This window comes from Carex rostrata, chromosome 3 (assembly GCF_964058835.1).
Source record: "Carex rostrata chromosome 3, lpCarRost1.2, whole genome shotgun sequence".
In the NCBI taxonomy this organism is placed as follows: domain Eukaryota; kingdom Viridiplantae; phylum Streptophyta; class Magnoliopsida; order Poales; family Cyperaceae; genus Carex; species Carex rostrata.
In genome coordinates, this window is record NC_135920.1 from 7,396,045 (window position 1) to 7,422,025 (window position 25,981).

At 34.9% G+C, this 25,981-nt stretch overlaps 1 protein-coding gene, 2 long non-coding RNA genes and 1 pseudogene across 7 annotated transcripts; all 4 read left to right on the forward strand.

Moving 5' to 3' along the window:
• Positions 1-996: 996 nt before the first annotated feature.
• LOC144551218 (uncharacterized) lies at positions 997-4,986 on the forward strand. Of its 4 annotated transcripts, XR_013510781.1 has the most exons (7): positions 997-1,350; positions 1,745-1,817; positions 2,369-2,542; positions 2,789-2,836; positions 2,931-3,208; positions 3,274-3,550; positions 4,664-4,986. It is a non-coding gene; the product is annotated as an uncharacterized LOC144551218 (long non-coding RNA). The 4 variants fall into 4 exon arrangements; XR_013510782.1 differs by lacking the exons at positions 997-1,350; positions 1,745-1,817 and adding an exon at positions 1,845-2,240; XR_013510780.1 differs by lacking the exons at positions 997-1,350; positions 1,745-1,817 and having other exon boundaries at positions 2,247-2,542.
• Positions 4,987-8,624: 3,638 nt separating this feature from the next.
• Positions 8,625-13,134, forward strand: LOC144551219 (arabinosyltransferase RRA2-like). The gene is made up of 2 exons (XM_078299100.1): positions 8,625-9,006; positions 11,865-13,134. The coding sequence occupies exons 1-2, from the start codon at positions 8,827-8,829 to the stop codon at positions 12,954-12,956; spliced, it is 1,272 nt and encodes a 423-aa protein (XP_078155226.1). The 5' UTR covers positions 8,625-8,826; the 3' UTR covers positions 12,957-13,134.
• Positions 13,135-17,529: 4,395 nt separating this feature from the next.
• On the forward strand, positions 17,530-19,297 carry LOC144552032 (uncharacterized). Its single transcript, XR_013510928.1, has 2 exons — positions 17,530-17,649; positions 19,033-19,297. It is a non-coding gene; the product is annotated as an uncharacterized LOC144552032 (long non-coding RNA).
• A 601-nt stretch (positions 19,298-19,898) lies between these two features.
• LOC144551823 (mechanosensitive ion channel protein 2, chloroplastic-like) lies at positions 19,899-25,249 on the forward strand (annotated as a pseudogene). The gene is made up of 11 exons (XR_013510885.1): positions 19,899-19,982; positions 20,648-20,785; positions 21,319-21,392; positions 21,502-21,615; positions 21,821-21,887; positions 23,268-23,417; positions 23,512-23,625; positions 23,723-23,895; positions 23,986-24,102; positions 24,220-24,276; positions 24,378-25,249. The product of XR_013510885.1 is annotated as a mechanosensitive ion channel protein 2, chloroplastic-like (transcript).
• Positions 25,250-25,981: the final 732 nt, after the last annotated feature.

The following is a 25,981-nucleotide window of genomic DNA, read 5'->3' on the forward strand; positions in this document are numbered from 1 at the left end:
TCTCTGAAATCAAGATATCTTTTCTGGCAATTTTGTTGTTAGACACTAAGAATGCTTCGAAATGGAAGCTATGATGTTTCAAGAAACAAATTTGACAAAAGGTTGCAATGATCCGAGTCGGTTTACTGAAAGAACCTTGTAACAAGAATAGCAATGTTTAGGATTCAATTCCCCTGTTATTGAACCGTTCGATCTAAAATTATATATGACATCACATCAACACATATATCCTTCTAAATAAAATTAATCCGACCCGCTCAGTTTAGACCGGATCCGGCTCGTTTATTTCAGATTGGACCGTCCGAATATGAAAAGCTGTATCCCTTCTATATAATTGTGGATATGAACCAGCATTCTTTGAATTCGGATCAGTCCAGTTCCGTACGTTCAATTATTAAATTCAGACCGTTCTTTCATTGTGATTTATGTCTGAATAGGTACCAAATTCCAATCACTCAACTAGAAATTAATCTCAATTTATTAGACCGAATACGGGACTCACATTCTTTGGGGTCATCCCATAAGGTAAGTCAAAAAATTTGGATCTAGACCGTTTGATCAGAATCCAGCCAATTCAGCCCCAAGTTAGAATTATGGGAGTCCCTTTAATATTTGTGCTGATTCTGATCGGACGATTCGGATACAAACTCAAACTGTGAATTACTTCAGGGGATCCGAATTCCATTCTTCGTTACTTGGGTATTATCAATATACTAATTTTGGATGGGTTGGTACTGTAGCATGAACAGTGACACACCAACTCTCTACCGTCTGATGTGAAATAAATGTCTCATATCATCTTAGCTGATGTCATCTCGCGTCAGTAAGCAAATTCCCTCTGAATCTCTTCGCTATTTCCTTATTTTTGGCTACCTGTCGTTTTCAGATTTCTCACTCCTGTACGATGGCCGCGTGCCCCCCCCCCCCCCCCCCCCTTCACACGTGTTACTCGCCGCCTCCAAAATCCAAATTACTCAGCCTCCGCCTCTTCAATTTAGTTCCAAAATGAAAATAGGGTGTCATGGTTCACTCTCGCCACCTGTTCACTCGCTCTCTCTCGACACCTGTTTCTTTCCTCCTCTTCTCCGCCTTTCACTGCCTAAACCTTCAACTTCACATCCTTCTCATCTCTAAAATTTCATTCCCATCCTTATCGTCTCCGCTTTTTCTGCGTCTTCCTCCGCCTTCCCGACCCACACCCTTAACTTTCGAAACAAAACGATACGCCTTATTACTCGAAAAGAAAGAAGAACAATGGAGTGCGAATTGAACGAGGCAGCCATGGCACTTGGGGCAAAACTTTCCACTGTAAATCGGAGCGTTGCTAAATTTCTTACAATTTACGGTGAGGTGTATTTTTTTTTTTTCCCCTGTTTGTCCGTTAGATATTTTCCTTCTATTGTAGCTGAAAAATGGTTGATTTTAGATTTTACCCGATTTTAAAGTTAAGGGTTTTTTATTTTGTTTCAATTTTATCATTTAGGATTTTGCAGTAATTGTTTGTGTCAGTCATTGTTTCAAGGTTTGGGATTTATGATTTTGAAGAGACGACCAATTTTAGGATATAGTGTTTATTATTACGTCTGTAGTTGTTATAGGGTTTAGAGTAAATGCTTTGGATTCAATTTTTTCAAGATTTCCGGTTCGGTTCCACTGTCTTTTGTACATAGATGGCCAATTTTAGTGATTAGGCTTTATGATTCAATCTAATGAGCATTTTTTTTTTCACCTAAATTCCTTGCAGTTTATTGATGGTGCAGCTAGGGATAAGATTGAAATTCCTGAGAGAACGACACTTCTTTTGATCGGAGGCTCTGGTAAGAGTGCACTTATCAGTAAAATTAGGATTATTTTCGACGACATTTGGAGCCATTCTTCTATTGATATGACTTGAGTTACTGGCAAGTGATTTTAATCCTTCAACACAGAATCTGATGTAGTTCTTTGATTTTACCGCCCAATTAAGCTGAAATTTGATAATCAGCATCCAAATTGCAATTAAACACTATTTGAGTTCTTCTGTGCCAGTAAACTGCAAACTCATTTACTTTTTGGCATCAGCCATCCCTTAATTGTGTGAGTTTAGCGAACTGGTTGCACTTAATTGACAGCAACAAAATTAGAGTTTAAACACCTTCATCGGCATTAATACTTTTTGCAGATGACCTTCTTTCTGAAGGAGATTAAATGAGGTTTTATCCTAAGTTACATGTCAATATAGAAATTATAGAAGCATTAAGGTAATATAAAAGAGTCCTAAAAATTAATTATATTATACTTTGTAAAAAAAAGACCAAGCAATTGAATATGGTGAGATAAAGGAGACCTCAATGGAAATTTGCTAATTGAACAAAAATTAGCTTCTCAGGACATTAATGGGTCAGATCAATCATCGGAGTCAGCTCAGACTTTGTCCAATAAGAAGGTCCATTTTGGTTGTGCAGTGTGAGCAAGAAAACAACCCTAACCATGCAGAAGTGATCACATCAGGTCGAGGCAAAGAAAACTCAACTTCTTATCAAAGCACTCCTCCGACTAGAAGGTACAAAATTGCGAGGATACATTATTGTTGGTTTATTAACTCCTATTGCACAATTACGCACTAGATGTGAAATATTCAAAAATAGATCTGTTAATTATGTTCTTCCATTCTGTTTGTATAATCAACGCGTAATATTCAAATTGGCCTACTCATACTAAGCACATGGGAAATACTATTTTGTGCAATTGGTCTATAAGATTGTATCGGCTAATGATGATAATTTATTGTTTCTGAAATTTCTTCCAGGGAGAGCTTTATAACATTTCACAATTGACAGTTGCCTTTAGAGCATAGGTATGTGAATGTAATCCAGCAATTTCTCTCTTTTCATTTGAACACTATAAATTGGCTTTAATAGATTTCAATTTGTTTTACTATTTTTTTCCAGAGGATGGCAACTCAATTTTTATTTGTTGATGAAACACAACCAGATGGAGTGGTCGAGAACTGCCATGAAAGGTGAACCAAAAGTTAATTTCACCTTGCATTTTCACTATTAGAGCCACTGCTGCCGCAATAGAAGATGAAAACAAGGAGGTGCTGGTCACACAAGTGTAACCGGCTGGCTGTTTGTGCAGGCTCTTAACCAGCTGGGTGGGGCCCAAGGTCAGTATTTGTCAAATTTAATTTTGAGCTATTAGTTAGCTGATTTATATTAATTAGTAGGTTATGTTTGTTTTTATGGTTTGTTACATGTATAAGTGAATCTTATGAAGAATATTCATTAGTAGGTTATGTTTGTTTACATGGTTTGTTACATGTATAATTGAATCTTATGAAGAATATTGGATTAGAGCACGTTCTCGATCTAATAGTTTATATTGATTAATTCCGTTTATATCTTCCAGCACTCAAAATATGGTTCACATTTTATTGGGGTATTCACTACATTTAATAACCATTAGGTGCCTAAAGCTTCATCTACAGATTGGTAGTAATAATTCCGTCAATATCACTCAACAGGTGATTTATGGTGGACTTTGTAGCTCTTCGTCGGCATACGCATAGGTAATTCCCTTCCTTTGTATCTTTTTGCACTTCATTTATGGTTTAGTTAATGGTCATTAAAAATGCAATTGAAGGTTGGTTGTGTCTTCATCTTCCTTTTTAACTTACTTTCTTTTTCGTTTTTTGCACCTTCCTCACTATTGCTGCAATGAATTCCACTCTTATTTGTGTTTTCTGGAAATTCTATTTTTACTTTCAATGTCATTTTATGGCGACCAATACCATCTATTATTAGTACCAAATAATTAAGGGCATCAATTTGTATAAAAATAATAGAATTTTCAACAACGAGGTTGATTTTATTTTTTCATACTATGAAATCAACCAGTAAGTACAATTTTTATTCCTTTGTATCCTTTTTCTTGCATTACATCTCAATGACTAAAAAATGACAATTGACAGCTTATTTCAATGAATACAATTTACTTTATTATTTTTTCCATTGTGTTAGTTATTCATATTGTTCTTGCAGAACTTACGGATAATACTGAGAAGTTTGTGGGTGCTTCGCTGAAGGTATAAATATAAAATTAGTCACTATTATGCATTTCTTTTACTTATGGTTGCTGTCTACATCAAATATTGCCCTCCAATTATTATGATCAAGTATTTTATGGCTACATAATTATTTTTGTGCATTGTTAATTGATATTAGAGAAGGGAGGTTCTACACTGGCACACATGCTTCCCCCGTAAAATTCAATAAACTCGGTTATGTTGAACAGGTATGTAGCACCTCTCTTAATTAGGAGCTTAATTAAGAGTGTCAAAATATCGAAATTTACTGCTCCAATCAAAATGGTGTACTAGGTATTGCTACTATCAATAAAAAACAAAAAAAATATGTATTGTTGATTGGTACAAGACTTAGATAACTATTATTATTATCATTTTTTTACATTAATAGACACATTTGTCCGCTAACAATTGTATTAGAATAAAAAAGTTCGTACAACATGCCTATAACATAAGCATGTCGAAGAAGAAATAATTCTGCTAAAGAGAGAGTTACGCACAGAACTCCAGCAGGCTTACATTTCGATAGTGTTACTTATAAATCATTTCTTATTTTTTACCATCTTCTAACTTGTATAAAATATATTATGATTTCAGATTAAAAACAGTCTTCCGAAGTGGTGGGCCACTTCCAAAGGGCTTCAAAGCAAGGCAATTTACTGACTCTTGGTTTACAATGAGACGAGGTCTATTGTTTAGTTTTTGGTACCCAGCTGGTCAGCTCCAGTAGGGATTCTTGTCATTTATCTTTTCCCTCTAATTTCCATTTATAGGCCTTAATAAGTTTCTTCTGGCTCTAACATGAATTATAGGCAAATATTTTCAAGCTTGTATGCATGTGCTTATACAATACTGTGTATAATTTGGTTTGGAATTAAACTAAAATTTATTACAATAAAGTTGTATCCTTTGTCGTTCAATTTTATTTTCAATTGTTATATAACTTACAGCCTCACACTTACATTTTTGCACAATTCCGATTTCGATTCAAAGAGAATATGTGCTACAATAATCACAACAAATTGTTTCCTGTTTACACCAACATGCACCCAAAAACAGTTGCGGCAACGCCGCAACGAAGCATCTAGTTATGTTATAATTGATGTCTAAAGTAGGTTAAGCTAGTTCTTTATTTATCCCTAAAGTCGACACTTTGTGTCGATAAGATCACTTCTGTCTTTCTTTCCTCCGTAGTAAGTTAGTGCAAAAGAGAGAGAAAAGCAGAGGGGCCCAATATATGAGATTACGGTGAGATAAAATAAAATTTATTGTATTATACAGAACAAAGCAAATTTAGCAGCCGACATTCTATTTTTCATTTCTTCCCCTTCTCAATTGAATTGGAGCCAGCGATCTATTCGCATAAAAGGGTTTATCTCTCTCCATTAATTAATCAGTAGCATCTTAATGATAATTCCATGTTAATCAAGGCAGAAGTTTTGGAAATAAAATTTGCCCCAGATAATGCAACAGATTCACCAAAAATGGAGACGAGAATGTTTTATAATTTAAAAAAGGGGTATATATTGTGAAATCTTAAAAGCATAAATCTAACCAGTTACATGTGCTTTATGTAGTCCCTAAGAGAATCATCTAGAGGGTTTAAAAAGAAAGAAAAAAAAAACGATTTAATAGTCATGACGAAAAACAGAGGGTAATATAACCCACAATTGATCGAACAGTACCAGTAGTGGTGTCGAAGACAGTGGCGTATCTCCTCTCTTGTAAAAACCAGATCGTGGCAATGCACACCCCAATGCTCTTCGCCATTGCTAACAGTAGACCCATTCAACAAGGGATAAGAAAGGAAGAAATTGCCAAGAAACCCCCGTTTTAAAAGATATAGAGAGAGAGAAGGGAGAGGTATGGTATGAAAGGTATGGTGCTATGCTCTTTTTCAATTATTAATGACGAAATCGAGGTGAGGCCAGTTGAACTGTTGAAGCATTTTTCGAGATATGGACTATGGACTTCGTAAAAGATAGAGGTTAATCACCTCTCCATTTGTACGAAAATGGCAGATCAGCATTTCTTCAATTCGGATCCCATATTCAATGTCGGATCCAGCTGATGGGTATTTTTGCTATCACGCTTTAGTAAATGGGATCGAATTTAATCTGCATAGTCCGATTTGAATCAGCTATCTAAACAAGTACTAGTAACAGGATCGTCAATGTAATTTATGTAAATGGAGAGGAGGAGAGAAACCTAAACATACTAAATAGATAGGAGAAGTAAATAAATAAATAATTGTCAGCGGATCTATTTAACGATTCTCAAAATCTATGTCAAAACTCAGATCGAAATATAAAAATTGTAAATCTCTTCTTACAGAATTGCTATATAAATTTTGTGAAATTTATAAATATATTTTGTTATTGAAGCAGTACTAGCATGTTTTTAAGCTCATTAAGGTCTTTCAATGATGTGAACTTTAAAATTTAACGGATTGACTGCAAACATTGTATTTGAGTATTTGAAATAGATTTGCTTCGCGAGTGGTCCTTTAACATTAAAGAAATTAAATATTTAAATTTATTTAGTATAAAGTCAAATGATAAAAAATAAAAACTAATAAATTATTTTGATATTTTTTATTATTATTTTTTACTGTTTAATTTTGCATTAAACAGATTCTTACATAAAAAACACATCATTGACGAAGTGGTTTGGTTTTCAACGTTTTAAATTAGCTAAATTGACGGTTGGTGATAATTGGCATACATTCAAAATTTAAAATAATTGTCAAAAATTAAAAAAAAAAAAATTGTCACGAATAAATGTTCAGACTGAAATTATCCTGTTCCAATTAGAGATGGCAAAAAAGTATGTGGCTCATAGCCTGTTTGATATTAGCCGTAACTTAATCGGTAACAACTCGTTTATTAGTGGACCTAGTTAAAATGAGCTCGTTCGCTATAGACTCGAGTCACAATTCACAAGTTTGAGTTAGGTCTGGCTCGGCATGAGCCAGCTCGGTTCACTAATGAGCTATTGAATATACGTAGTTTAATAGTTTAATCTGATCTGTTCACTTCAGGCTGAGGGATACTATGATCTATGAATGTTATAGTCGGTGTTATAGCAATTTACTTTGTATGAATTTGTTTGATTTGATATGCATGAATTTATCACGTGAACTATGTTTGTATGAATTTGAAAATTTGATATTTTTTGGTATGTATGAATTTAGCTGTAAATTTAATTTATGGTAGTTGATTTATTTAGTTGCATTTGAATTAAAAGTGTTGCTCAACAATTAGTCGTATAGATATCATTTTGTTTTAATCATAATTGATAAGATGTGATATGAAAATTTAAGATATAACATGAAAGAAATATACAAAGAATCTGTCAAGCTGGAATCGTAATGAACTAGTCGGACAAGTCTCAAGTTAGTTTTGAACAACAATTTCAACTTGAAATTTAAAATTCAAACTCGCTCACTTAATTCACAAACAAATCAATTACGAGTGAGGTCTAAGTCCCTCTTTGTCAACCCTAATTCCAATGGACTCAACGGACTCGAAGGTAAAAGATCTGTCATGTATTTTTTTTTTTTTTTTTTTTTTTTTTAGGAAGTCATGTATTTTATTTAGGTCCAAGTTGCGTGAATCAATGTACAGGATGAGTACGATCTCCAATGTGACCCACGCGGTCTTAGACCAGTGACCAGTAAATTTCATTCCACGAATAAATTACAGAAAGCGTGCGCGCTGTGCGTGAAGCACGTTGTTCTGGTTTGGATCCTATCATTTATGGGTTCACAGTTCACACCATCATGACATCAACGGTTCATTATTTAAACGGGCTTGAAGTCCACGAAGGAGAAATCGAGACCATTTGAATTTCTCTGTTTGAGCCCATAAAATTATCATAGTTGGACTTAGATCAAGCAGGCTGAGATTGAGAATGCTCCAAATGATGTCGGCCCGGAAATCTAATATGCGCCTCCTCGACTTTAAGAATTACTATTCCTCCTAGAATTTCACGTATATCCTTCAAATATCCAGAAATTACGTGCTTTTGTTAATCCATAATATCATATATCATTCAAAATTTTCAAAATTGACAATTTTATCCAATTTCTTGTGTTTTATAGAACTTATTTTAAATTTCTAATATTTTCATTTTATCATTTCTCAAAAAATAAAATAAATTTGTAGTATGTGTAGGTGAAATGTCACTGTGAAATGTTTAGTCTCATGACACATGCACAGTGACATTTAGATAAACGCTTGTCTTTACATTATAAGTACGGTTATTTATTAAAAGATTAAATATTTTTCTCACACATGTTATATATATTTTTCTTATTTTTTATAAAGAATAAAAAGAAAAGTTCATAAATTTAAAATGAGTTATTATAGAAAAATATTAAATTGAATAAATTCTTGAGTTTTGAATTTTAAAAATATGATATCATGAATTTAATAAATAAAGTGCGTAGTTTTAATTTTTGGAGGGATTTATATGGAATTTCTCTCTTTTTTTATATATTTTTTAGACAATCAATATAAATTCCTTTCGTTTTATTATCACTACGTGCTGGACCTTTCTTTCAGCTGCAGGGTCTCCCCTCGATCTTTTGTCTTATCCCCACCATTTTTAAATGCTAAAATGCCTAAATCTCATTTTCAGAACCCAATTAATGGAATAAACGATTCTCCTCTACTCTAAAATTCTCTACATCCTCTGAATTATTTCTTGGTCGCCACCTCGTTTGATTCGACGATCTTTGGTTGGTTAAAAGACTGACAATGGCGGGGCGCCGGGAGGGCCCACTAATGCGCATCGGGGGTCAGCACTCGCGTGGATCCAGAATCGCCATTGCGGTTGCCATCGGAGTTCTTCTCGGTTGTGTGTTCGCCTTTCTCTACCCTGATGGATTCTTATCGTCTAGATCCTTCGCTGGCAGCAACTCCGCTCGATTAAGCCAGGTGTGTTCGAATTTTATTTCTTTTCTCCTGTCCAAAGTGGTTTCAATATGTATAGTTGGTACCTTTAGATCTCTATTATTTACAATTTAGTTTATATAAGCATGCCGTATTGCCCAATTGTAGAAAAATAATGTTGACTCGTATTTTCCAATAGCAGCAAGCAGATTTGGACTTTAGGTTACTGGGAAATAATTCCTTTTCTGTTTGATTGTTATTGGTCCTTACTCCTTTCGTTGAGATTGGTTCTTACTCAAAAACTAAATTTTGGGTCGTTTTCCATTCGGGTTATCAGTGGGGCCAGTTGCTACCTGTAGTTTTGTTCTGTCTACTTTTTTTTGTTTGTATATCTTGAGATAACAAGTTCATACTTGTTTTGCCTTTATACAAATGGATGTATGTGAAAAACCATTGCTTGAACTTAAAGGGTAATTTAATAAACAAAACAAATGATCTTTTGTGCGTTAGTAAAGAACAGGCAATTTTAATACTCTTGTTGAAAAGAAAAAAACTATATTTGTTGCTTTTTCAACCTTTAGACTCTTGTTGAAAAATGCTGTAATATTAAGCCAGAATTACAATTTAGCTCAATCAACATTCTGGTAAGCTCCTACTTTCATCCAACTACCCGGACCCGACCTATAACAATAAACTATATTTTTTTTTTTTGTTAAGGCAGACAGCTGTTGTTTCATTAAGAAAATGAGAGCTTTACAAACACTAACATCTTGACACACTTGACAGAACTAAAAAGTACCCTTAGAAACATTAGCTTCATTGAACACAAAGGTTCTGCCTTCATGAATTTCATTGGCCTATCTTCCAAGCAACTCACTCATCGATACCGCACCTAGGGTTGGTACCAAACAAGCTGTCGACCCTATCAAAACTCAAGCCTATCTCTAATCCCACAACTACAACACATGCAACATTTATTTATTACAAAACAGCAACACGGCAAAATATTCTGGAAAAATATTTTTCCAGTAAAACAATGAGCAGCTTAGGCATAGTTTCTAAATTGCCCGTTCATCAGTTGTCACAGGGATCAATCTTCCCCACTGTCCAATTAGTAGAGGAATCATGTTCAGATCATCGGGCAAATATTTCTACAACATTCCTTTTGCTTTTGTGTCCATATACTGTCCAATGATTAATTAATGCCACAATTATAGAAGTTATATTTCTAATAGATTTTTGTGTATCAGTTCTACCAAAACATAGGTTATTCCTTTCTTGCCATATAGACCAGGAAAAAGCAGCTAATACAATTAAGAATTCTGATCTATCTTGCTTAGGTAATTTTTCAATCAGGTCCCTCCAACCCTGTATTCGGTGCCAATTTAAAGACAGGTCCTAACATACACCAAAAGCAAGCCAAAGTTTTTTCAACTAAAGGACATCGAATAAATAGATAGTCAATGGTTTCAAATGATCCACAAAATTGATAGACATTGGATCCAGACCAGCCTCTTTTACTCAAGAGGTCCTTTGTCAGTATGGTGGGAAGTCGAAAACCCACCTAAATGCCTAAATTTTTGTGGAATTTCGACTTCCCACCTTAAATAAATAAATATGGTGGGAAGTCGAATTTCCACACAAAATTCAGGCATTTAGGTGGTAAATAAACACCTTGGACTCTAATACCTCTAAAATTCAGCCAAGCTTCAAAGAGTGAGTAGAGAAAACTCAATGAGCATGCCATCTCCATTGTAGTTTATATGATAAGATAATACTACAGACTGAAGTCTTTTTAACAGTTCAATGATCTCTAGTTGTAGGACATGTGTAATGTGTCTTTTAAGGAATCAGGGGCGGTCCAATGCTCGGTCCGAGCCGTCCGATCGACATGTCCTTATGAATCTTGATGCGAATCGGACGGCTTGGACCAGTCATCGGACCGAATTTGGTCTGATGCCCATTGGACCTGCTCGAACTCGTCTTTTAAATGGAATTTCACAGTTATATCTATGCCTTGCCTCGGCAACTGAAATTTGTTGCTCTGTGCACAGTCTGAATAATTGTGGATATTCGGCTAACATATCACATTCACTCCATCTGTTAACACTTTTGCCACTATCAACTTTCCATTTACTGTCTGTTTCACCAACCAATTTACACTGTTGATGTCTGACCAAAAAGCAGATATCAAGTGTTTTGGAGCGGGCTGAGAATAATTTGCTTGGACAATTTATTTCTAGTAAACTGTCACATGAAGGATGCTTATATTTAATCCGCCATTTAGTTAACAATGCTATGTTCATGGGTTTTATGTCCAAAACCCTCAACCCTCCATTCTGCTTCATCATGCACATTTATCTTCCAATTGGGCATGGCAGATTTCTTTTTTGTCTGTTTGAGAGCCTTGCCGGAGGAATTTATTCTTGTTTTGTCTATATTTCATTACCCTTTTTTTCGCATCCGGTAAAGAGACAGTGTGTATAATGAAACAGAAGTTAATGCTGAATTAAGCATTGTTAACCTCCCTCCATAGACAAAAAAGACACTTTCCAATTCTGGAGTTTAGATTCAACCTATTCACATACAACATCATAGACAACAAAGTGTGTTTTTGGAAACAATAACCAGATAAGATTATCGAAAAGAATTATCTTTGAACTGCCAACGTAACGCACAAACAAATAACATAAAACTATCTATTATATTATATTATATTATATTAAATTATGTATTAATCTCATAAACTTCTTTTCCATTTGATCTATAATACAACTCTCTAAGTCTTTTAACAACTAGATCTGTATTTGTTCCTGATAGTTGTATGTACTGTATTCGGCCATATAGCCCTTCTGTCCTTCTTGATATTTAAGTCAACTAATAATTTAAACTTTCAATTTCAGGTCATTTCGTCTTCATGCGCATCATCCACCAAGAGAATCAAAACCCTTGAATCTCAACTTGCAATTCTAACTGGAAAGAACAGAGAGCTAAGCAGCCAAGTTAATGACCTGTCGATGAAGCTCCAAATCGCAGGCCAAGGAAACACCAAGGCCCTCTACAAAGCAGGCCCATTCGGCTCTGTCAAGGGCTTCAGAAAAAACCCAGTTGTTATCTCTGACGAGTCAGTTAACCCTAGATTAGCCAAAAGTCTCCAACAAGTTGCAATAAATAATGAACTCATAGTTGCACTCGCAAATTCAAATGTGCAAAGCATGCTCGAACTTTGGTTCACCAGTATAAAACGAGTCGGTATAAAGAACTACCTAGTTGTTGCATTGGATGACAACATAGAGAGCTTTTGTAAAGAGAGGGACGTGCCTGTTTATCGGCGGGACCCCGATGAAGGGATAGACTCAGTTGCAAAAACAGGTGGCAACCACCAGGTTTCAGGTCTCAAATTTAGAATCCTTAGGGAATTTCTCCAATTGGGATATAGTGTACTATTGTCAGATGTCGATATAGTCTATATCCAAAACCCATTTGACCATATCTATAGAGATTGTGATGTCGAGTCAATGAGTGATGGCCATAGCAATGCAACAGCATACGGCTACAATGATGTGTTTGATGAACCGGCTATGGGTTGGTCTAGATATGCGCATACCATGCGAATTTGGGTGTATAATTCAGGATTCTTTTACATAAGGCCAACGGTTCCTTCGATCGAGTTACTGGATCGGGTTGCTGATCGTTTGTCCCATGAACCCAAATCATGGGATCAAGCTGTATTCAATGAGGAGCTGTTTTTCCCCTCCCATCCAGGATATGAAGGTCTACACGCTTCTAGAAGGACTATGGATATATATCTTTTTATGAACAGTAAGGTACTTTTTAAAACCGTGAGAAAAAATTCCTCTCTCAAAAAATTGAAGCCCGTTATTGTGCATTTGAATTACCACCCTAATAAGTTTGAGAGAGCAAAAGCCGTGGTCGAGTTCTATTTAAATGGCAACCAAAAAGCACTTGACGGGTTCCCTGATGGGTCAGAGTAGTCATTTTTTATCAAATGGTTAGTTACGGGTTATTGATTTCATTTTTACTTCTATATTTGAGTAGTAATAGATTTAGAAAAATCAAAAGGAGTTTGTTCTGAGTCTTGAATGATTGTGTGTTGTATATTTTATTCAATTGCAATTAACTCTGTTGGACTAGGATATTTTACTCACATTATATTCACTTTTTTTACTTGGTTTTAATAAGATGAACAAATCCATAATCGGATGACATCTTTTTACCGTTTACTGTACCACTATGAACGCTTTCCACCCCTAGCTAGCATGATTCTTAGGCGTCAATCGGATTTGAAGTACCTAGCACATTCTAGCATTCGTTGCTGATGCAAATCAGTTAGTGCAATGAACTGTATTTTAACCTTTAGTGCTACTTATTGACATATTTGCCACATATCTGGATTTTTCTATTTAAATGAATCATGTATTAAATTTGGTGTAATTTGTAAATTCTTTCTCACTAATCAATTGCCTTTTTTTTCTTTCTTGAGCCTTTACATAGGGGTGTCAATGGGTACGGTACGGATCGGGTGGAGGCATTTTCATATCCATATTCATTAAAATTGACTTTACCCATACCCTACATACACTAAAAATTGACTTTACCTTACTCTACCCTTACCCGTTAATATTATCGGGTAACGAAACGGTAGCGGGTGAATAACGGATAATACTATTATAATAATTAGTTTTATTATATTTTACAAATTAAACATCAAAAATTGATTTATTTCACACATATGTAATTATATTTCTAATAAAAAAAATAAAAGTAGATGTGCAATTAATTTCAACTAAATTGTTTTTTATAAAGGAAGAAAATTCAAAACCACAGATATATATTTAGGTGGGTTGAAAATTGAATTGAATATATACTTAGATTTTATAATTACCCTATAGGATAACGGGTATGCAATAGTCATTACCTATACTCTTACCCATTTGGTTAACGAAAAAAAAATTCTTATCCATACCCATACCCAATAAGCTAACGAAATAAAAACCTTACCCATTGAATACGATAAGGATCGGATAAACAGCTAAAAAGGTACCATTGACACCCCTACCTTTACAGAGCTACCAAGTTACTAATCAATTGAGAAACTTCCAAATTTGTTCGATGGAAGATAAATTGGGTTTCAAATAGTCCAAATCTAACATATTATTTGTTATATTCCGAAATTTTTTAAAACATGATTAATTGCTAAACTTATCTTTACACTAAATAAAATTTTCTAACTAAATTAATGACTGATCAGATTGTTGATTTATTTTGACGAATCTAAAATTTCGAAATATAAACGTAAAAGTTAGGAAATAAAAACAATAGACTTTGTATAATGAGATAAATAAATAGAATATTAATTAGAAAGATAAATTATACGAATCTTTCGTACGATTAATTTTATATGAAATCTATAAATTTTATCTATTTAAAATTTATAGATTTGATATTAACTATATGTTTAGAAATTATAAACATATATATAAAAATAAGATATGTATGTATAGAAGATTTAAAATCAGATCATTCGGACTTAAAAACTGAATTAAAAATTATCTATCTAAAACTTTGATGAAGATCATAAACGAGTTTTTCTTTAAATTAAGCACAACAAACTTGTATATAATTTTGAATACAAATCCGTGAGGCTAATTGGTTATAAGTTTATGTATTTAATATCACTAAATCAATCATACTATCCGCTAGGAGTCTAAAACCGTTCATGTTTATCTAGCACAAATCCCAAAGCCATCCTTCGTTCCTTTTGCTCAATTCAATTTGAAACAAATTCATGCTTAACCAAATTTGATAATTTTTGCCGGGTCCGCCCAAATGTCATAAACCGTTCAATCCTTTTAACCATTAGATCCTTTAGCTTGCACCAATCTTGAAGCAACTTGTATTAAATAAAATATGAACTTAACCCAATTTGATGAAGAATTCGGGTCCGCCATGTTTTCACCCTATTCGTCCCTTTCCTCTCCTGTTCGCGCGAGACAGAGGCAGAGAGCCTCCTCTCTTGTTCCGCTGAAGACCTAGCCCCACCCCCCCCTTCTTACTCCGCTGACAACTCGACCCCACTCGGTACTCTCCCTCTCCGTTTCTTTTCCTTCAAATGGAAGCCTCGGGGGCACTACTCTCCCGCCTCTCTCTCTTGGAAATTTTTTATTCATAGAAATTGAAAAAAAGGTAGAGAGAGAAACAGAAAGAGTACAGTATTTGTTATATTGATAGAAAGATCGGTACAGATTCTACCGATCTAAAAAATCAGAACACTTAGGATAGGCAGAATTCCTACCCATCCTAACTCTTCTTGGATTTTCTGTGACGCCGTCTTCAAAACAGGAATAGCAACAGATCAATTCTTGATCTTCTCAGGCACCGTCTTCACAGAAGATCCGAGAAGAGTTAGGATGGGTAGAAATTATGCCTATCCTAAGTGTTCTGATTTTTTAGATCGGTAGAATCTGTACCGATCTTTCTATCAATATAACAAATACTGTACTCTTTCTGTTTCTCTCTCTATCTTTTTCTTAATTTCTATGAATAAAAAATTTCCCTCTCTCTTCGTTTAGGGCTGCAATTTTCGCCCTGTCATCTCGGTGGTCAGAAAACCCTGTCCTGGGGATGACTTTCATGCCTCCCGTACGTGCCTACCTTCTGACGAAGGCTTGGCCGTACCCCCTTTTTACTGCCTTGCGCTGGTATAAGTCCCTGGTATTTCTCTCTCTCGTTTTGGCTCTGGTTGTTTCTGGTTACACCGCTCATGTGTTGAGATCAAATTCCCCCTCTCTATCTCTTTGATTTTCTGATTGTGTGAGAATTGTGAATTGCAAACCCTAGACAGTGGGAAATTTCCCTTGCTTGCTCGTGATCAGTTCTAGTGTCTCTCGGTGCTAAATTGGTGCTCGAAGACGCATAAAATTAGTGGTGTTGATCTATTCCGACGGCCGTGAGACGGGACAATATCCTTGGAACCGGCCGTATTCACTATTCCCCCTCTGTGCTTGCTCTAATCGGGTAAGTTTGGCACCTTACCTTTTTCTTTGATGGTGTTGCGAAATATTGAATTTTTACGGCTTACTCGGGTTGTTGATTTTCCCGGTAAGCCAATGCACGTGGCTGTGTTGCCGTGCTCTCTGACCTGTACCTTGGCTGTGTTCTTTGCTCTGTTCTGGTTCTGTTTTCCTCTGGCTTGTTGCCTTGGCTGTGCCTTGCTTGCTCTGTGCTGGTTCTGTTTGCCTTGACCTGTGCCTTGTTTTCTGTTTTGCTGATCTTGCTTGTGCTTGGCTGTGTTGCTGTTGTGTGAATTGCGAAGTCCCAGTATACTACTGGTATGGTGCTGATTTTGTGTATACCAGCCTTTGGACTGACATGGACCATTTTGTGAAATTTTAAAAGTTTAGGGGTTGATTTGCAAATCACCCTTAATTGTGTAAATGAAATTAAGTGCAAGGGCCTAGATGTAAAATTGTGAGATTTTGAATATATGGCCGGCCATACGTGAATTGAAATAATTGTAAATAGGCCTTGGATTGAATTGATTTTAAATTGATTATATGTACATGTGAATAATTAGGCCCAACCCGAAAACACAAAAGAATTGAATTAAAATTATGGAATTTGGATTTTTTCGAAATACGTAATTTGTCGGATTAAAATGTGGCTTTAAAATTTAGATTTTAAACTAAACAATCGAATAAAACCAAATTAAAACACCCAACACATAATAAAATAAAAATATACTTAACAAATTTTAAAGTTTAAAACATTTAAATATTTTCGGACTTATACGAAAACTCGTTGTTAAATTAATAAAGGACAATTAATTAGCAACGAAAAATATATATTTTTGACTTAGATTCGAAACGACTAATTAAACGTAGAAATTAATTAAGTTATAAAAATAACGAATTGCGCGACTTAGGAATAAATTAATTAGAAAACGCGTAAAATAATTAAAGGTTCCGTTCTTAAAATGTTATAAAAGAATTATACATCTAGAATATAAAATAACTAAACTATATTAAAACGGATTATAAAAATTGCAATAATCATACAATCAATATATTTTAATTAAAATACTAGCATTAGAGATTTTTGATTTTAAATTAACTTTCGAAACCGAATTTCGATCAACTAAAATTAATTGTAGCCCATTTAAAATAAATCAAAGTAGATAGGCAATTAGATTATATTAGTTAAGTAAAACTCGTTAATTTACCGTAGCTCTCGAACAATTATTTTTATTTGCGAATAATTCGACATTTGAATTTCTACAAGCAATATATCTTCAAATTAAATTATTAAAAATATAAATTAACTTAGGATTAAATTAGATTAATTTAGATCAAAGTGAATGATCAATATCTGACGAACTTATAAAGAAATTAAGATTAATGCTAAGCTCGATGACATGAAAGTAAATAATTAATAGACTGATTGAATCGGTAATTTTATAAAATCGAAATAATTGAGGATTTAACTTGCTCATTAACTGGGACGAGAGTTAGAATAAAATTAGCGTAGATTTTAATTAGTTTAAATTACGTGATCACAGATCAGTCAACTCCGTATGAGTCCGACCCGTGGGCCGATCCGACTGACCCGCAGTTCAGAGCATACGCGGAGCACGCTGATTTTTAGCGACAGAGACTCCAGCCCCCTCAGGTGTGGGATATCTGAATTATCTTTTTCGTGGGCGTACTCTTACCAGTCGATCCATCTGACCTGACATCTGTACTTTATTTTTAAGTAGTTGCATTAAAACTGTAGAGCATGTTTATCCTTTCTGCACTGTAGGTAGAATTGCACAAACCCTGAAAAACCTGAATTTACTATATTTTAGGAGTAGAATAATTAAATAATATTATAAGTATATTATTAGAATATTAGGTTATTAGTTGTCTCCCTCTCGTGGAAGACAATATATTATTATTATATTACGTGCATACACATGCATTGGTGAGAGCTGAGCAGAGCCGAGTGACTTCGTTCCGTCTTGGTGTCACTTGGCATGGGACGGCCCGACAGCCACTGAGCTGAGGGTCACTTGATCCTTGGATGGCTTTAGGATTTATATTATATGTATAAACTTTGATTATATATATATTTTTCGATTCATTTTACCATTACGTGCGGGCCGGATGCGAGCCCCGAGGCACGGACGATTCGGGATTTATTCCTTCCCTACATTAGGAGCTACTTTGCCTAGAACGGAAGTTCCCAAGTCCAATGCAGGCCTTGAGGAATGATGTGCAAGTGCATAAGGTCGACGAGCCTTGATGCACGGGGTCGACGAGCCCCTGATCCTATTGGTCTGGCCGGACGGTAGAGTTCTCTCCTGCTCATGAGGGAAGAGATTAACTTTTTACGACTTGCATTGTATGATTTCTCCTATTGGATATGTTTGGGTGATGAATCGTTAGGAGAGATGACACACCGGATTTTGATATAACCATTGGCTAGTGTGCTGTTCTTGTGGAGCAATGCTCGATGTCACTAGGCAACGGGTATCATTGCACTCTGATCACAGTCCTTGGATTATATTATTCATATTCTCTTTGGTAAAGGTATAACCATCGGCTAGTGTGCTGTTCTTGTGGGGCAATGCTCGATGTCACTAGGCAACGTGTATCATTGCACTCTGATCACAGTCCTTGGATTATATTATTCGATTCTTTTGATACTATTGGCACGGCACAGGGTGATTTACTTAATTTCATATTATTATTATTATTATATTTGTTCACACAGTGCTTTGGTACTGGTCTCCGATTTGATTTATATCCGATATTACACTTTGATTTTATTTTGGATTTATTCCGCATGTTGGCATATTAGAATAATCGCATCATGGCATTAATTAAAAGTGGTTTATGACTATTAGATATTGACATAGGTTTACACTTGTGCATATTTAATTGTATTCATAACTGTACGAAATTTATATATATGAAAGTGCTTTGACCGTAGAGGATCCCTGAGGGGATAATTCTGGGTCACATACTGGGTGATTTGTCGCTCACTCACAAGTTGTTTCGTGGGTTTTAGGTACAGGTTCTGGCGGTCCGCAGCAGGAGATGTCAGGAGCTGTCCCCGAGGGCCAGACCACTTGACCTAGTTAGGGTTAGGCTTTTGATTAGATTTACGAGTCCCGTATTTCCTGTGTTATATATACGGGCTCGATAGATCATGTATCTCCTTTTATAGATGTTATTTGGATCCGAGATGGTTCGAATTATATGTTATGTATGTGTATGTTTATTTATTTGCTATGTGACTGATGCTTGATATTTATATTATTTTATTTTGCTTCCGCTGCTGCTTGATTATTACTTTGTTTATTTTAGCCTTGCGTGCTTAATGATTAATTAAGCACGAGGCAAGGTTGATCACACCTTAATCCAGAATCTCTGGTTTGGGGTGTGACATTATTTACACAAGTAATTAAGGATAGTTCAGATACCTACATTTCTTCTCATGTTTCACCGTGCCTATATTTTTAAAATTTCATTAACTCAAAAGTTGTGTTACAATTTTGGAGAAAATTTCTGGTATATCCATACAAACTTTTAAAATAGTCAATTTATTCATGAAAATATCATAATATCTGATATTCTCATGAAAAAATAAAATTATTTCTTCGATCTCCGTTGATTTATTTAGCACTTTATTTAGTTATTTAAGAAATGAAATTGACAAATATTCCCTTTTATCTCTCTTTCTCCTTCACTGGATATAATTTTCTTTTGTTTTTGTTGCTCAAACAAAGTGGGCCCTGTCAGACTCTCTGTGTTTTTTAGAGAAATAAAAAATTTAATCTCAGTGGTTGCTTTGATTCGAAGGCTCAGATTTGGTGTATGACAATTGTCTAATAGATCAGAAGGCCTTTATTAGAAAGAGGTCGAAGGAAGGTAATGGAAATGTATCGGATTGCAAATCCTGAAAGGACCCCGAAACTAGTAGATCACGGTAACGATGAACAAACTCAAAACGATTTTGTATTGGACCTTTTTTGTAAGGCTCAAAATCAGGAGCCGCCTATCAATATGAGATAGAAAAGATTTTAATTCCTTGGCTCGGCTGGTCTCACCGGAAATTAAGGGATGGAAGAAGATGTTAAATAAGGCAAGCCAAGAGTTGGGAGACCAACAACAAGCAGAGAAGCATCTAATACACCTAAGGGTTTTTCTCAAAAAAAAGAAAGAAAAGAAGCAGCATCTAATAATGATCCAATCAATTGTTCCTGCACCACAAGTTTAGCATACTCTAAAGTCTAAACTCTGCTTAAATTGAAACACTGCTTTATTAAAATAGAGATATATTTGACCCACCCAATTTTATACCTGCGACAAATGATATAGGAGGATATTAAAAACACTAGGGTCTGGCATGGCCCGCTTTGTTTGAGCTACAAAAACAAAAAAAAAGAAGTTTGTATATAGTGAAGGAGAAGGCGAGAGTGAAAGAAGGGAGGGTATATTTGTCCATTTTATTTTTAAAATAATTAAATAAAGGTTAAATAAATTAATGGAGATAGAAGAAAAAAATTTGACCTTTGAAATAATAATACTATTTAAGTTGACCAATAGGCGTTACACCAGTCATGGAAAAAGGATAAAATGAATTAACATCATAATATAACACGTATTTATTGATCCTGTAGACTCCTCCGTCGCAGTACGCCGCGACATTTCTCTCAAATCTCAAACAATCAGACCCGCCATCCGCTTCAATTTCGCCGATTTCCCCAAATTTCTCTTCCGATCATCAATCAATCGCACCAATCGGCGTAATTCCGATGGTCAGTCTCTTTCGATTCAAGAGTTCTTTCGCCTTTGTAAATACTCATTTTTATTCCGGTTGGTTTGTGTCACACCCCCGATCTGGAGGTGGGACGATTACTACCGCGCCTATTTACCATAACAATATACGTAACATAAGGCATGAATCTTTTTATGCATTGCCAATAACATCCATTATAAATTTGCCACATCCCAAATAATTTACAATAATTATCTGACATTTTATAGTGGATGATGCTAGAGATATACTCTTTGCGCCCTGTCAGATATAATAAACTCAAATCTCATACCTTTAGGTGGCCATGCTGTCAATTACCCGGAAGTGCTCTTTATCTTTGTATAATAAACCTGTAACCCACAAGGGGAAACGAGTGAGAAATAATAAATTATTTCTCAGTGCTGATTGCTACTCAGATTATTGGATTCGAAGGAAATCCATATTCAGAATGAAATCACCGCACGAGAAATAAACAGTTCATTTCATAATGACGAATGCAAATGCTCAATAACAGTATCCAATTGAACAACGAAGAGTAAAACTTATCATTTTTCTACTTCCTACCTCTAACCTTTGCTTCTTTGGACCAGGGCAACACTGGTCTACCGGTAAGTTGATAGAAAGCATATACTATATATTTTTTTTCTTTTTGCAAAAAATACCGTAAAGTTGTGATTTGTGAATATCTTATATCCTTCATACCTTTTCATTTCTTAGAGCTCTTGACCCAATCGTTCTTCCAACTACATCGAGCCAAGCTGTCAAGTTACGGGTCCTCAATTTTGTGAGATCATTATCTACTGTTATGGCTTTTGCGTATTGTTTATCAAGGTATAGTTTTCTGTTATATTAGTTGTTACTTAAAATATTACTCATATTCAGCTAGGATATCATTTTAGCAGCCTCTAGTTCATTATTTTAGTCGATTAAGTTTTGCTCTTCCATGATTTCCTACTTGTATTTATGTTTTTAATCCTAATAATCTGTAACTCACTGAAATCTGATTCATATTGAATACATTTCTTAATTTTTGCAGTTTAATTCAGCAAATGCAGGACCTTCTCATGGAATCAACCCGCTTGTAACCTAGAACTATAAGATCTGTTTCTTAACAATTATGTATTTGATAAAATCATTATGTGCGGTACTTATTTATTGTGTGCAAGTTTTTGCTTTAAAGACTTGTTGTAGCAGTCCTGCAACAGTTGTAATGCCTGTCAGAGGCTGCTTTCATTTCTTTTTAAAACCCCTATACTTGAGAATAATGAAGTTAGCCTGAATCAATAAAAGGACAAACAAATTTCAACTTTCATCACCTTTGATGCTCCATATTAAATTACAAGGTTTTATTCAGTTTTCAATGCTCTTTCTCTTCCATGGGTTTTTTTATAGGATGTTTTAATTGTGAATTGTATTTTTTTTGGGGGCAATTTCATGTATATCCCTCAAAAGTTTCAATATTACATATTTATTCCTCCAAAATCAATAATTACATATTTATCCTTGAAAATCATACAAACTCACATATTTGTCCAATCTAACTCTATAACATTTCAAATATCTCCAAAAATAATTAAATAATATTTTTTAAAACTTAAAAAAAAAAATTTTGTAGTATTAATTAATAATATGATGACTATTATCCTCTTTGTTTTTGTCTCTTAAGTCTGTCTAATTTCTCTTCTCTCTAAGGCGGCAAACCTCTCGCCTCTCTCGCCAAACCTCCCACATCCCTATTCAAAAACAAGGACAAATGTGATTTGGCACGTTTGGAGAGAGAGACGGGGGAGGTTTGGTGTCTTACAGAGAAGAGAACTCAGGCGAACTAAAGAGACCGAAGGGCATAATGGTCAACATATGATTAATTAATAGAGTGATGCTTCTATGGACATAAGGACCTATTTGTAAAATGAACATATTTTTATTTTCAAAGTTCAAACAATCGATTCGAACCGTTCAACTTGTTCTCCATATTAATATGTGCTTGGAGACCAAATTTTACATTTTTCTGAATTTTTTTACTATTTATTAATATGGGTACAAAAAATATCAAATTCAGACCATTGAATTTTGTACTCATCTTAATAAATAGTAAAAAAATTCAGAAAAATGTAAACTTTGGTCTCCAAGCACATATTAATATGGAGAACAAGATGAATGGTTCAGATCGACTGTTTGAACTTTGAAAATAAAAATATGTTCATTTTACAAATAGGTCCTTATGTCCATAAAAGCCTTTGCCTAATTAATATTGTAAAATAAATTTTAAAGTTAAAAAAATATTATTTAATTATTTTTTGAGATATTTGATATGTTATAGAGTTAGATTGGACAAATATGCGAGTTTGTACAATTTTCAAGGATAAATATCTAATTATTGATTTTCAAGGGATAAATACGTAATATTGAAACTTTTGAGGGATATATATGAAATTCCCCCTTTTTCTATATTAGATTTATATGTACAATTTTCTTCTGGACAGATGGGGCTTGATTTTGCTGGAAAGGCTGTGTATTGGTCTGTTTGGATTGCTGCCTTTGCTTTATTTATGGATTTGTTGGGCTTCTCTACCCAGAGATGGGTCACTGCTGGAGGTCTTGGTACTGTTCTTCTTACCCTTGCTGGCCGTGAGGTATTCCCATGATTTATCTTTTTAGTTTTTAATTTTTTTGTACAATGTATCTGATGGACTGTAAAAATATTTAACTTTGGTTCTGATCTGGCAGATCTTTACAAACTTCCTCTCTAGTGTTATGATCCATGCGACACGCCCATTTATTCAAAATGAATGGATACAGAAAAGATCGAGGGGTATGAAGTTTCTGAAACTGTTGAGATTTGTTCTTGGTCTAATACTGCATGCATTAATATTCCTTTATGAGTTTATGTATGTTTTTTCTTGCATGATAGTTTTACTTATCTTTGTTTACTTTCGAGTACAGCATGTTGGTTTGTGGTCCCCAACCATAATTCGGGGAGACGATCGGGAAGCAATACACATACCAAACCACAAATTCACGGTTAGTGTTGTAAGAAATCTGACCCAGAAGAGTCATTGGCGTATCAAAACCCATCTTGCCATTAGCCACCTTGATGTCAGCAAAATTAATGTAAGTAATAATTTTAAGTTGTAAACTTTAAATAAGTTTTAGGCTGTAAAATTTTCCATTTGAATTAAGGTTGTTTATGTGTTGTTTCAGAACAATATAGTAGCAGACATGAGGAAAGTCCTGGCAAAACATCCTCAAATAGAGCAACAGAGATTACATAGAAGGGTATTTCTGGAAAACATAAATCCAGATAATCAAGCTCTCTTGGTGAGTATTCTCATCAACACATTGTGTTCCTTTCCTATTTTTCGTAATGTACTTATTTGTAAATATTATATGTTTTATGTTGATTGAATGCTTATACATATTTTTTGCCTCTTGTAGATTCTCATATCTTGCTTTGTGAAGACCTCACATTTTGAAGAGTATCTGTGTGTTAAGGTACAGCATAATTCATTATCTCACTATTGCTATAAGTTAAATTGTGGACCAAATTTTTTTTTTCCTGAATATTAAGCAAATGTAAAAATTGAATGTGACAGGAAGCAATCTTACTGGATCTTTTGAGAGTAATCAGCCACCACCGGGCAAGACTTGCCACTCCTATCCGAACTGTTCAGAAGATATACGGCGATGCTGACATTGAAAATATACCATATGGTGAGACCATATACAATCGTGCCGGTAACCCATCCAGCCGTCCATTCCTGCTGATTGAACCCCAAACTAGAGTCCACTCTGAAGAAAAACACAAAGCTCAGACCCGTCAAGCATCGGATCAAAAACCAACAGCCCAATCTGATGTATCGACTGCAAATAACTCCGATAACAACAAACAGCAACCGAAGAAAGTTGCTGCAACTTCGGGTCCCACAGTTAATGCAAGTGAGAATTCACAGGTGGAAGGCAATAAAGGCGAGGCAGAGAAGGTGCAAACTAACCATACAGAACCGGTTAAGAGGTCGTCTTTTGAAGATAATATAGTACTTGGTGTAGCGCTGGAGGGTTCAAAAAGGACACTATCAATTGAAGAAGGAATGAGCACTGGAACTCACTCGTCAGAGACTAACGAGATGGATAAGGTGGGGCCTGCATCTTCTGTGAAGGATAAGAAGGGTCAGATGCCGGCAGGTCGAGGGAAGGTTGACTCGGAGGGATGCCGATAGGCAATGATGCGAGACTTCTTTTTTTTTTAAAAAAAATTTCAGTCTGATTAAAAAATTAAAATAAACTTGTGTAGTTGTGTGGGCATGTGAAGTCGTTGCCATTGTCTTAGTGCGGCGTTTTATTTTTGAAGCTGCTTTAGGATGGCTGCTCTATTACTAATAGTAATACTACCTTAAATAAGGTCGTGTAAATTACTCTTTTGATTCTTCAGAGCTGCATGCCAACATAGATCAATCTTTGCCATGTCTATGATCCTGTCTTAATTTGTAAAGTTTTCTTGAAAGTATTTTTTATCAAAACAATTGGAAAGAATGCAACTTCCTTCGATACAATTCAATGAAAAAGACAATCATTTTGTCACCAATGTTCATAATTCAAGAAAACATACTAGAAAACAAAATTGTGCTTTGCAATTTGAATTTGGAAATTTTATGGGTTCTAGTTTTTTCTCTTGCTGGAAGCATCACGAGAAACCCCCAAAGAGGAGCATTTCTTCTTCTTTCTTTTTTTTCGGTCTGGCGTGGGAATTGGCTGATGTTACCATGGATTCTCTTAGCTGTGTTTCCTTCTGTTATATCTTCTTTTAAGGTCAGGGAATAATGGAAGCTTTCCTTTTGGTTCAAGGAAACTCCAGTACAACGACATCATCATTTGCTTGTCTTGGCATGCAATTTAACCTTTTGTGACGAGATAAAAATTAATTAACTTGAGAAACATTTTAGTTCGTCCTAGTTCATGTCCTTTGTACGGAATATTTGAAACTGTTCTTCTTATTAAATAATGAATTCAAAATACTCAAAACTGTAGTGTAACATATATATATGCAAAGGTAATCTCTATTTTTCAGAGAGATGGTTGCAAAAGTGAATGTACTTATTAAGACTTCTTTCTTGCTTGACAGCCTTTACAGAGGGTTAGTACCTCGTGCCTGCTATGATAGAAGCCTTTTACCAAGATATAATAACGACACTGGCTAAAG